General features: G+C 46.6%; 1 protein-coding gene across 3 annotated transcripts in view; it reads right to left on the reverse strand.

Annotated features, from left to right (window-relative positions):
- Positions 1–12,740, reverse strand: part of USP7 (ubiquitin specific peptidase 7) — a 63,040-nt gene that overhangs the window by 17,114 nt on the left and 33,186 nt on the right. For 2 of the 3 annotated variants that reach the window (XM_027610416.2, XM_027610417.2), the window contains exons 3-10: positions 8,793–8,991; positions 6,881–7,019; positions 6,168–6,256; positions 3,961–4,069; positions 2,900–3,030; positions 2,238–2,292; positions 1,169–1,249; positions 979–1,069 (exon numbers count right to left, since the gene is read on the reverse strand). In XM_027610416.2, the coding sequence (XP_027466217.1) occupies positions 979–1,069; positions 1,169–1,249; positions 2,238–2,292; positions 2,900–3,030; positions 3,961–4,069; positions 6,168–6,256; positions 6,881–7,019; positions 8,793–8,991 (894 nt within the window). The remainder of the gene's footprint in view (positions 1–978; positions 1,070–1,168; positions 1,250–2,237; positions 2,293–2,899; positions 3,031–3,960; positions 4,070–6,167; positions 6,257–6,880; positions 7,020–8,792; positions 8,992–12,740) is intronic. The other variant, XM_027610419.2, reaches the window with a different exon arrangement.

Genomic DNA, 12,740 nt, shown 5'->3' on the forward strand with positions numbered 1-12,740 from the left:
GATGAGAACATCCCATACCCAACAGTATAAAAATCACCAAGGCAGGCATCCAATAAGGATGCAAAGCTGGAAAACAGAGCCCGTGATGAAAAGTAAATCCACCACCGACACAGATCCATAAATCACAGGTGACAGAACTGCTCAACGATGACTGTAAGTCCCTATTAAATACATTCCTGAAGTTCAAGAAGATACCCAAACTACCAGTAAGCATTTGGCAGGGTGACAATGTCGTTGACCTTCAAGGAAACATGTATTAAAACCAAGATGGCACCATACTCCCACCAAAATGTTCATTTGGACGGCTGACAGTTCTGCTGGGACTGTGGCTCAATGGCAGCTCTCACTCATTGCTGGAGGGACCAGACTTGATAAACTGAGTTGAGAAAGTTGCTGGCTTCACCTACTGAATGTATGCAGACCCCTGGAGCCAACAATTCCGCTCACCATGAATGCAAACGTGCAACGAAGCCGGGCATGAGAACGGTCAAGGAGCCTTCAGCCCAACAGCCCCACACTGAAAACCCTAACATCAAGGAAAGAATGGTTTCAAAACACCTGCAGTTTACCCTCCATGTGGAATACTATAAAGCAGCGAAAATGATCACACGATCACCACTTGTGGCTATGATGTGGAACAGAAGAAATGCAAAGCAGACGCTGTAAGCTACACGATTTCATCTCTATAAGTATTTCAAACATGCAAAAATAACCTAGGAGGGGAGATTAAAGGCCCAAACAGTGGATTCCTTTGAGAAGGGGAGGTCGTGGTCGGGAAGCGCCAATATCCGTGCTGTGAATGCCATGGGGCCTGACCCGGGTTGGGGGCCGAGCCTCTGTGTGCTCTGTGAGCCACACACTCGTCACTCGGGCAATGTTCTCTGTGCAGTATTTCAACGAAAACCACTTGGGTAAATGAAGCATTAACGCAAAACAGAAATTAGCAAAAGGTCGTGCCAATATGTACACAGGACTTACTATTTTTCTTTCCTTTTATACTTAGCTGGATATCGTAATAATCTTCTCTTCTATCAGATCGATAGTCTACTTCTTTACACTGGATATAGGACTACAAATAAGGAAAATAAGATGGCTTAAGTATTAATTGTCAAAATACTAGCATTCGTAAATCGTTTAAAATCATTGTTGAAAGCTGGTAAGCACATACCACCATTTTGCCTCTGAATAATTTAGGTATGGTGCCTTCCACACACGTGCCTTTCATCTTATTCTCCACATTATCAAGCAACTGGAAGAGAAAGTTTCAACTCTAAGAAAATGTTATGCTCAATTAACATACAATAATTTGAAACTTGACTAGGAAATTTCAATGGTCAAAGAAGTTCTAGACTATAAATATTACGACCTTTAGCATGCAATTATGAAAACATACAAAGTCTTCTTCCTTGCTTGGATATTTACAAAAATATCTACATGCAACAGTTGAGATTAACCTCTATACAGCCTTTGGAATGAATTAGTAATCTGTAGTGCCTTTAGAAGCATTTTTTATATTCATTTTACCTCTGTGGAAAAGCATGTAAATTGAGCACTAAACTTAACTCGTATTGGTCCACACCAAGAGATTAATGAGGTTGAGCCTGTCAACAGGATTGACTGGTTTGTCCATGGATATTTAATGAACTGGATTCAATCCAGCTAGTGCTGCAAAAAAGAAAACACACCTTGCCCAGCCAATCACCTTGAATCACCATTTCATGTTGTGTGTGTGTCTGCGTATCTGTGTGTCTCTGGTCACAACTGGAAGGACGGGAATTTGCTAGTGACTACAGATGGTTTTGGGGAGAATCATCTGCACAGAGGGCTGCCTCAATTAGAAACTCTGTGCCAAGGAGGAGTCTGGACACTCCAGAGTAACAATGGAAGTCACGATTCTAACAGCGAAGCAGGGTGATCGGGACAGCTACTTAAGCCAATCTGCGGTTTCTCGGATTAGTAACTCAGGCAGATGTGCCAGTTTAACAAATTTAAACCATACTACCTATTGCTATGTAAATCCAAGTTTCCCCTCACACTGCCCTCTCCAACAGCAATTTTGTTTTCATTCTTTCTGGCTCGTAAATGAGACAGACGCTGCCTCTCCTTCCTGGCCTGGTCCTGTCCCGCACAAGGCGCAATGGCGTGAAGCAGGTCTGAGCTTGGACTTGGTTACCACTTCTGACAGTGCTTTGCAGCAGTCAATGTTAAGGAGTGTACAATTACAGCGTAGAACTTACCACTCGACACAGCTCTTGAACATCGTGCTGCATGAAGCTATCTAAAGTTTCCCACCTTGGAAAGAGAAAAGGAACATTTATATTTAAACTTCCACATTTCAAATAACAGCATATTAAGCAACTCAGACTTAAAAAAGTAAACTGCAGGGACGCTGGGGTGGCTCAGTCGTTAAGCCTCTGCCTTCGGCGCAGGTCATGATCCCAGGGTCCTGGGATTGAGCCCTACATGGGGCTTCCTGCTCAGCGGGAAGCCTGCTTCTCCCTCTCCCACTCCCCCTCCTGCTTGTGTTCCCTCTCTCGATGTCTCTCTCTCTGTCAAATAAATAAATAAATCTTTAAAAAAAAAATTCATTTTTGAGGAGGTTATTGGAGGGGGGGAGGCGCCTGGTTAAAAGACACACTGGATTTTATCAGGACACACCACAGCTTTGTCCTGCTCTGAACATCTTGCTGTGTGTGAGAGGACATCATTACGTGGTAAATTAGGTCTCAAGCAAAATTCTAAAACAGAGCCTTTACGTCCAAAGAGGACAAACCAAATACAGTGATAAAAACACTCGGGTGTACTTAAATGCCTACACTCTGCTCTCGATTCCCCCACTACATGCTCACTAGTCTTCCTTGCAGAAGGAAGAAGGGAAAGGCAGATTTCCGATACATACCCGAAGGACTTCGTTAGCTTTTTTGTTCCTACAGGCTTATCGCTGTGCTGTAATTCGTAGAACACTCTTTGTAACGCTAAGGGGACGCTTTTGGATGAATCATCACCCTCTGTTGGCATCATGTACACAGCCTAAAATAATTGATTAAGAAATAAAAATGGAATTTTATGTGAAAGTATCATTTCTAGTATCACCACAATGGCTCAAGGTAGTTGATAGGGCTTCTAACTAACCCCCACAATAGGTCAGGAAGTTTTTTTAAAAAGTAATCATGAAAGGCTTTAGAGGCAACATAAAAAAAACACAGGAAAGCAAAAACGAATTTAAAAAATTTCCCACGGCTCACCATCCAAAGAGAACCACTTTTATTTCCTACCTCTTAGAGCCACACTTTTTAGCTTAACGTTACTTGTGAACAGAAGTTGTGATAAGACCTAAGTGCCACTGCGATGATCCACAACCGCCTGTCCTCGCGACACCGTCCTGTCGGGGCAGGGACCGTGCCGCCGGAACAGGAAAAAGCCAGCAGGCCAGCCAGCGGCCCCCCAACAACCAGGAGTCTGTGTTGCCTGCACTGCTCCATGCTGTTCACACGGCATTCCAAAGGGACAGACGACTAGCTATCCTACGTTACAGTCAAGGGGTGTCTGTGGTTTTTATTAATATTCTCATGAACCTAAGGTTTACCTGTAAGTGAAAATTAGACTTCACCACCAGGGGATTTTCCAAAAATTCAGTTTTGATAAAAACTTTCAAATGTCGCTGCTAATGGCTTTCATATTAAAAACAAACAAAAACAAACTTTATTATGAGGCTACAGAGCCCCATAAAGTTAGGTTTGTTAGCCAGCCAACTTTTGATCACCCCAAGTTAGCTTTACAAGTGTCCACACACTGAGGAATAAAGATACGCATTCGCATAAAAGAGGGGCCCTCTCTGGAGACAGCACTGTGGTACTGGGAGAGACACGGCAAAGTCGGGTGACAGGACTTTGCCTGTCCCTGAGGACTTGAGCAAGAGGGTGGGTGGAAGGTTGAGGGAGAGAAATACCATCCATTTACCTTTCGTAGTTGATTTGTGAAAAATAAAGTCTGCAGCAGGCTGTTCATGTAACAAGTCGCTCCCTGATTCTTTAAACCGACATAGCCCGTGTGCTTCTTTGAATCCCACCTACAAGATCAGTCGGAGGTTGAGGGAAAACCGCACAGGACACCTCCTCACTTCTGCAGTGTGTGTGGAGCGTTTCGGCGAGACGCCGGCGAGACCCCGCACTGCCGTGCACCATCACCTTTTTCCCACCAGCCTGACGCAGGAATGACAGCCACGCACCCCTCCAAGGGAGAAACTCACCGCCAGGCCCCCGGGCACCAAGGGCACCAGGGCCAGGAGTTCTTAGCACGGTCACGGGCTCTGCTCGCCCCAGCGCACAAGCCCAGCACTGGAGAAGCGGCTTAACGCCACCGACGGCAGCCCTGCCTCCTCCTTCCGAGATCAGCACTGACAGACAATCGTGAATTCTATGGGACTGGCTCCCAGTGTGGGTCCATAACACACACACTAGGTCACATGTGGAGTCAGCAAGAAATGCAAACAGTCGGAACCCCTCTTTTTGCAGTTATACACATAAGCAAAGACAAGCATGTACACTGGGGCAAGTTCTAGCTCAGGCTTCTAAACTCCTAAGTGCTCTTTCTCCCTCGTCTACAGTGCTGGTTGCTGAGGAAAAAGGTACATTTTCTCAGAGTTAGCAGCCCCCACTGCATGCTCCCCCCCCATCGTAACAGGAAGCTAGAGAGAATGCCAGTTGAAGCCACCCCCCCATCTCCCTCTGAATGTAATGCAAAGACATGAACAAACACGATCGCCACCAAGCATGACCAACACTAGAGGAGATGTTTATTGTTGGCCGAGGTCAGGGTCAATAATAATACTCTGTGACTCCAGGGTTTAAGCTGTGACCTTGCTGACACGCTCGGGTGTACCAAAGGGCCCTGGTTAAAGTGTGTGGGTGTGTGCGTGCGAGTATCTGTGCGTGCGAGTACATCTGTGGATAATTTTAAAAACTGGCGAGAAAATGCAAGAATCCTAAACTACAGATGGTGGTTTTAAAAACTATAATCAAAAATTAAGTGACAATGGCTGAACAGGTTTTGATAAGTAAGACTAAAGCAAGAAATCTGTTTTGATTGGTAAGGCTGGAAAACCAATCCACATTTTTAGTCAAGAAAAGTATATCATAAACAAGGGTAAGTTTTTCAAAATGGGGGGGGAAATACCCATAAAAAAAATTCAGTTTTCTTGTTTTTGCCCCCACTCCTGATATCTGAATACAATCTGAGCTCTGAAAAGGCCCCTGAAGAAAAGCTGGATTCCTCCTGTACACACCCCAGGCCACAGCAGCCAGGACCCGGACTAAGTAACAGCTCCTTCTTGGCTGCCCCACGGTTCCCTGCCCCGGTCCATCCAGGTCAACCCACACCCGCACTCTTGCCAGAGCAAGGCCACATGAAGACAAAATAACGTGGGCAAGAAACAGGTGCCTGCCGCTGAACTTCTTCCCAGACTGCACCTACGGCCTCACCCTCGGGCCTCGACCAGTCAGCAGGGCCCCACAGCCTGATTCCAGCTTCCGGCTCAACCTCCACACCTTCTGGATGTGCTGCCCAACCCCACCCTTCCCTGCTGGTGTCCTGGCTCCTGCTGTTCTCCCTGCCCCAATCCCTCACCCTCCTTGACAAGTAACCCCCCCCCCCCATGCTTCCTGTAAGGCCGAACACTGCCTCATGCACACAGACCTCCCACCGCTGAGCGACATCGCATCTCTTATGGGTCCTCCGAGCTCGGCTCCATCGGACTCAGCACCTCCAACCCACCCATTCCTTCCCTGCTTCCTCATCATACCCACTGCTCCCAGCCCTTCCCATCCCTGCCCTCTTCAGAGTAAAACCAGGGCATTTCCTCTGTAGGATCCATGAACCGCCCCACCAGTCTGGATATTTGAGGACAGGAACCCACGGCTGTCCTGCCAACCATTATCACGTTCCTAGTGCACAGCAGTGTCCGGCCTACAGAAACCTCAAGAAAACAACGCCAAGCGAAGGGGTGAAGGTGAGGCTAGCATACAGAGCCGTGTACCCCCCGTATGTGTGGGCAAGCGCAGGAGAGTGCGTATCTGTTCAGTATGTGCATCTCTGTTCACATGCTAGTGCTTCTCTCAGCACAGCACAAAAGGTGTTTCTTAATAGCACCCAATTAAAGAAAAACTTACGCAACTCCATGGGGAGCATCCGCCTGTACAAAGACTTCAAAAGTAACTTTGTCATCATCTATAAATCCTTTCTCAGGATCAGTCACTTCCTATAAAAAATAAGAATATCCAACTTGCATAAGAACACACAAATGCTCACTTCGTTCCAAAGAGACAATAACCCTAGTGCCCTCTACGTATTAAGAGGAAAATGCTACTTTTTCTAACCCCCAAACGGTGCTTCTGATTTTGCAGTGTTTTGATTTGCTTTAACTAGTGTCCTCTGAACAAAACCAACGAGAGCCTGGTTCCTCTAGGAAGCATCCGGGAGGCACTGGGGGCTCATCCAAGGCACGGCCCGGAGGCATCGGTGCCTGCTCCCCAGAGCAAGGGCTCCAAGAGTTCTGGAGAACCCGCACTGGAGGACCCAGCAGGACACTCCTGATAACACGCTCCTGGGTTCCACCTCTGCCAAGAGCAGCCAAAACAGACAGGGCTGAGAACTGAGGAGGTAACCTAAAACCATGCCTGACTTAGGGGGACCCTCACCAATACTGCCCTGTCGGCTGCTTAAAAACCACAGCTAGCCAACTGGAGAAAACACATTTTCGGACACCTGTCCCACTTAGGAAGCACACATTTTGATTCTAGAATACACAGAAGACTCTGAAGAGTGAAGGAACTCGGGAAGGAGTAAGGCTCAGATCATTCTGCATAAATACTCGGTTACTTACGCTCCAGGCCATGAAATTGGAAAACCCCCAGTCGTTCTCCTTGTGGAAGAACAAGTGGCTAATGCGGCGGCTGAACGACTTCTCATCGTCTCTGTAATTTATTATCTTCAGCACAGCTTGCGCGTGGCAAGACCACGACCTGTTCAAAGAAAATCTAAGCCTCAGTTGACCTATTTAACTGATGTTTGCACACTTTCAAAAAACACAGCGCACAAAAATTCCCACATTTTTTCCTTCTTTGTCTTTTATTTTTTGGGAGGGGTGGGAGGAGTTGGGGAAGGACATATTTACCTTTAATGGTGAAAACAGCTAAAAGGGTCTGGGGGTGCCCCTAGGCCATCCGTAGTGATCGACCCATGGTTTTATTACTTTTAATTTCTTTAAAAAGTTTTAGGTCAGGTTTTTTTTTTTTTTTTTACTGTTATGAATAAAACAGAGAGGTTTCTGAATTTTAGATACTGGTCTTTAGATTCTATGAGATTCTATTTTCTGGTCACATGGTAGTTTTAGTATCTAATCTGGGTATTATGTGAAAGAACAGAACGAGGGAAGATCAAAGTCGTGCCCTCCAGGAGCCCCCCTCCCAGCGGCTCCCAGGCAGGGCTGTGCCGCGGGCTCCCGGGGGACTCTGAGCAGAGCCACCCAATCACAGCACAGCAGAAGTGTCCCCGCTGCCGTCAAGGTGGGCAGAGATCACAAAAGGGCCTCTGGATCAATGTTTAAAACCCGAAAGGATACAGCCCTTTAAAGGTCCGCTAAGGGCTTGGGGCTACAGGAGAGTTGAACCCACAAGAGCGCAGCCTCACGGCACCTGCGCATCTGCTGGCTCGGGCCCGCCGCCCTGGACACGGACTGCTCTCTGTTTCCCCAAACAACTGTCAGCCTGAAGTTGTCTGTCAGACTAATGTGTAGCCCAAATACTCACCAGAAATCAGGTCATAATGGGAACACAGGAAGAAAAAATTCAACCTACACACGGCCCTGGCTGCAGCATACACTTGGCTTCGCACCTCTTACACATTCAAATCAAAAGCTCAAGGAAACGGACTGCGTTCCCCGAAGCCTGGACAGAACAGCAAGGGCCAGTGCCCTTGGGGAACAGCCTCCACTGAAAGCTCCAAAGGGCCCTAGTCTGGGGGTGGCCGCAGAAGGAAGCAGCCTTCTCATGGGCTCCTCGATACGGAACGAGAAGGACATGATGACCGAGTGACCCAGGGACCCCTTCAAACAATGTCAACTAAGCTTCTGAGAAATGCTGAACAGTGACAGTTTTTAATTAAGGGAAGACTCAAACTTTTGAGAATGAATCAATGGGTAGAAAATGTGAAGACTTAATCTTTAGTTTCATCTGAATAAAGGGACCATGAAGACTTTACTCAATTTGAAGACATTTTATTACACACTTTTTAAAAATTATAGGAACAATATTCCTAAAATAAGCTGAAGCGGCCCATGTTGTAAAACCCTCAAAGAATGTTTTAATTTGATCTTTCTGAATTAACACACAGGAACTGGTTAACACAACAACAGGGAGGCTACAGGACCTGAGGGATTTTCCTGGACTACGGTTTTCCTCTCAGGCAGTGACTTGTCGAGTACGAAAGCCGGCAATCCAGTAGTGAGCCTGCCCAAAGGGGCCCCGATTCCAGGTTCCATGGGCTGGTAGATTCTAACCCGTGAACTTCACTTTCTCATTTGCAAGAAAGAGACACCTTTTCTAGTTTGGATAGAATACCTACCAGTGAGTTTTAAAGAGGGAAATGTATTTCATTGAATGTAAAATCAAAGGGCTATGTAGAGGCAGCAAGGAAACTCAAAACTGTTAAGTTCAAAGAGGCTGATCAGATCGGGCCTCCAATCGCGTAGCGTAACTATTTGTGGGTTTGTAATCGCATCATTTAAACTGTCTTACGTGGAATCAGATTCAGCATTGCACTGGAGAAAGAATCCTACGCTTTTTTGGTGTGGTCTGTCTGGATAAAAGCGTGGCATCACCATAATCTTCCATGGCAGATTTCGCACAAAACACGGAGGGCTAAGGACCGACTCACTCAGTCTGCTGAAGCGCTCGACAGTGAACTGAAAGGTCGCCTCGGAGCGCCAACTCGTGTCTGCAAGAGAAGGCCGTGTCAATCACAGGGCTCGGGCATCATGAAACAGCACCGACGGCCGCCGACCGTGGGACCCCGCGTGGGACAACCAACGACTGCAGGCAACCGCAACCTAACCGCTAAACCCAACTCTTGGGGAACACGAGAGCGTCATTTCCCGAGCACTGACAACCTAGAACAGTGAGGTAACACACAGTTTATGTGTGAATGAAATCCAAAACCCAGAGGGCTAACGACACACACCTGCCTGCCCTCGATTCCAGAGTTCGGCCTGTAAGAACATCTACTCTACTCTGGCAATTCCCGAGTCCTCCTCAGTGAGTGGGCAGGCTGGGCAGAGGCCAAGGCCCAGGGAGGGGTGGGGGAAGGCTGACTTCGGCCAGGTCTGCAGAGGAGCAGTGAGGGGGGCGAGGTGCTTGTGGGCGCACAGAGAGAGTGCCACAGCCATAGCCACAGCAGCGCAGACAAGACTGCTGAGAAGCGAGCCCCAAAATCAATGTTAACTTCATCAGTTCACAAGTTTTGTGAAATACCAGCCTGGACTCAAAGAAACTGGGATTCTTCTCCGCACAAATCGTAAAAATTGTTAAATCTACTCAGCAAGACTTGAAGGCCAATTTAGGGAATTAAGGTTTTCTCCAACAGAAAGCTGAGTATGGATATAGTGCCTCTCTCTTAGCAGACTTTCAATTAACAGTCACACTTTAGGGGCGCCTGGGTGGCTCAGATGGTTGGGCGTCTTGCCTTCGGCTTGGGTCATGGTCTCTGAGTCCTGGGACCGAGCCCCATGTTGGGTTCCCAGCTGGACAGGGGGGGTCCACTTCTCCCTCTCTCTCTGCCTCTCCCCCTGCTTGTGCTCTCTCTCTCTCTTAGATGAATAAATAAAATCTTTAAAAAAAAAAAAAGTCACACTTTAGGGGCTCCTGGGTGGCTCAGTGGATTTAGTGCCTTCTGCTCAGGTCATGATCTCCAGGTCCTGGGATTGAGCCCCGCACTGGGCTTCCTGCTCAGCGGGGAGTTTGCTTCTCTCTCCCTCCCTCTCTCTCTCAAATAAACAAAATCTTGGAAAACAATTCAGAGTCACACTTTAGAATTCCACCTTTGACTGATGGTAACTATTCATTTCCATGTGACATTGGCTTCTAATTAGCCCTGACAAGCCCAGCAATGTCCTCACAGATGCTTCTCAAACTCAAGTGAAGCAGCAGCCCTCCCCAGGCCACTGCACCAGTCTTACTGGCTGGCACTTTTACAGAACATTGGGAAGCTGCTACAGCAAGGTCGAGGTGCTCTAAGTCTCTACATGTGTTCTCTCCACTTCGGTACCTAGCTGGTTGCAGATGGGCTACGGTTCACCGGGTGGAAGGGGACAAAGAGCCACACCGTGAAGAGCCACCACTGGTCTACAGAACACTCTAAGGTACATGGAAGGCTTTTCCTGGTTTGCCATCAGGGGCTATTTGGCATCACTGACCCCCAGGCTCCTGAAGCACCAAGGGAGGCTCTCAAGCTTGGAGAAATAGAATGTTAAGAAGAACACACTGCCTTCCTTCATCCTTCAGTCTCCAAACTTCACTAAACCAACCAAGTGCTTAGGATACAGACTTCTCAGGGTATGGAAATTGCTTATGTTTGTGACTATCTGAATTTGTTCTTAAGAAAACATGTCCATCAATCCTCATGAGAGGGCAGTATTCTTTACCAAAGAAATAAGAAACAAAAGTAAGCGTGACAGCTGGCCCTGATCCCTTCTTTCAACACTCTTCCTCCCCAGTTTTTCTGTCACATGTAACCCTGCTCAGCATACTGCACAGGCCCTTCAGAAGGAAGGGCTGCTCAAGAGGGGTGAGTCCCGTCTAAGAGATAGAGCATGTACTCGAGCTTCTTCAAGTGGCAGCTATGACCTTAACCCCTTCGAGGGGCAAAAGTACCCAAAAGGCCAAGAGATGGGCTCAAGGTCATGTCTTAGAATGGCTTAGAAGAAAGTGGGCCGCTATTTCACAGACTCAAATCACATGTGAGCAGCATTTCAATCCTGCAAGGTAGGCAAGGGCAGATGTTACTCCCACTTTACAGATGAGGGAACTGAGGTGACTGAGGCTAAGTGGTTTATCTTAACTGAGGTGTTTCACAAAATGAGCACAGTGGGTTTCAGTACCCAAGATCTGTGGCCCCTAAATGGTGACCTTGCCTCTGGTTTATAAAATGCCATATTCTAGAGTTTAACATCCCCCCAAATGCAGAGCCCAATCAAACTGGCCTGCTTTATGGAGACCAAAGAAATGCAATCAACCAAATAAAAATCAACTCAGGGCTCGCACTCATGAGACCCTAAAGAGTTCAACGTCCCAAAGTTCTGCCTCTCTTCTAACTCAACTATTTGTTTTCAGATACAATTCCATTCTTTGTCAGATTAGATTTTTACACAGACAAAAACTGAAACATATAAATGCTTTTTTGTTCTCTCCCACACTTTAGTCAAATTCCAGAATTAATCTTAAATATTAAATAGGACCCACAAACCTCAGCATGGCACTGTGTCCACAAGATGGCCAACCCTTCCTTCAGAGGCAGAGAGGTTCAGCGGCTCCTGCCTGGCGCCGTCCTGCCTCACCCAGCTCAGCTCACACGCGGGGATTTATACACTTGGTGTGAGATTTCACCTCACATTCAAGGCACATCCTTAGGACAGACTTACTTCTGAAATATGCTAACTAGGACATTTAACATGAGATTTCATGCAAATAAAAATGTTGTCTATGGCTTCTCAACTCTTTGTAACTAATCACATAAATGAAAAATAACATTATATACCAAAAGGTCAAGGCAAGAGAGTCTACAAAAGAGCAGAGAAGGCTTGAAACCCATCTTTGGCAGAAAGACCTGGCCTGATCACACTCCCATAAGGAATTACAGGAGACATAAATGTCTTTGCCCAAGAAAACAGGTGAAACGTACTCCAAGATCCTATTTTTGCTACTTCCCTGTGTCTATAATTACTTCAAGATTAAAAAAAAAAAAAGAGTTGGGATTCTGAAGGATGCCCCACATCCCGCAGAATTAGTGTTTCATCTGAACAGAGACTCTATAACCTGCCTGAATGCCGCACGTAGTGCATTACTTCACACCTCTTTTTATTGTCAAAGACAGGATGATGAGTTTCTGCTACCTGATGTCACCATACAGCCTCAGCCCGAAGACTTGAAGACTCGGTACCCACCACCTCCACTCCTGCCTTCACAGAGCAGCGCCACCGTCCCCATTCATACTCCCACCTTATCTTCACAGGGCAAAGGCCAATGAACCAGACTAGGGTCCAGTTGCATGAAAAAGGTAGAGGAAGATATAGTCTTTTAATTTTAAATCAGAAGGTTAGCCTAAAGAGTCCCCAAATGGCGCTATTGCAGTAATTTTATCAAACCTCTATTTTTCATTCTTTTCAAGAAATGACTTTTGTTTCATGGGTACCAACAATCTCTATTTGCAGAGGCTGCATTTACTCTGACACTTCTCATCTTCATCTAAGGAAAAATTGAGTAAGAAACTAAAAGTAGCATAGGTAGGTGCAACCAGAAAATGATTCTGACACTTGCCTGTAATCCCATGTTACCAGGACTTTTAAATATGTTCTCTATCTCAACCCAACACCTGTCTGTCTGTACTTTCAGCCATTCAACTTTTGTGGAGAAACTCCCCTCCCAAAGAAGGCCCCTCTGCCCAGTAAGTAAGCCTAATCCAGCACTTCCTAG

Source organism: Zalophus californianus, chromosome 10 (genome assembly GCF_009762305.2).
Source record: "Zalophus californianus isolate mZalCal1 chromosome 10, mZalCal1.pri.v2, whole genome shotgun sequence".
Taxonomy (NCBI): domain Eukaryota; kingdom Metazoa; phylum Chordata; class Mammalia; order Carnivora; family Otariidae; genus Zalophus; species Zalophus californianus.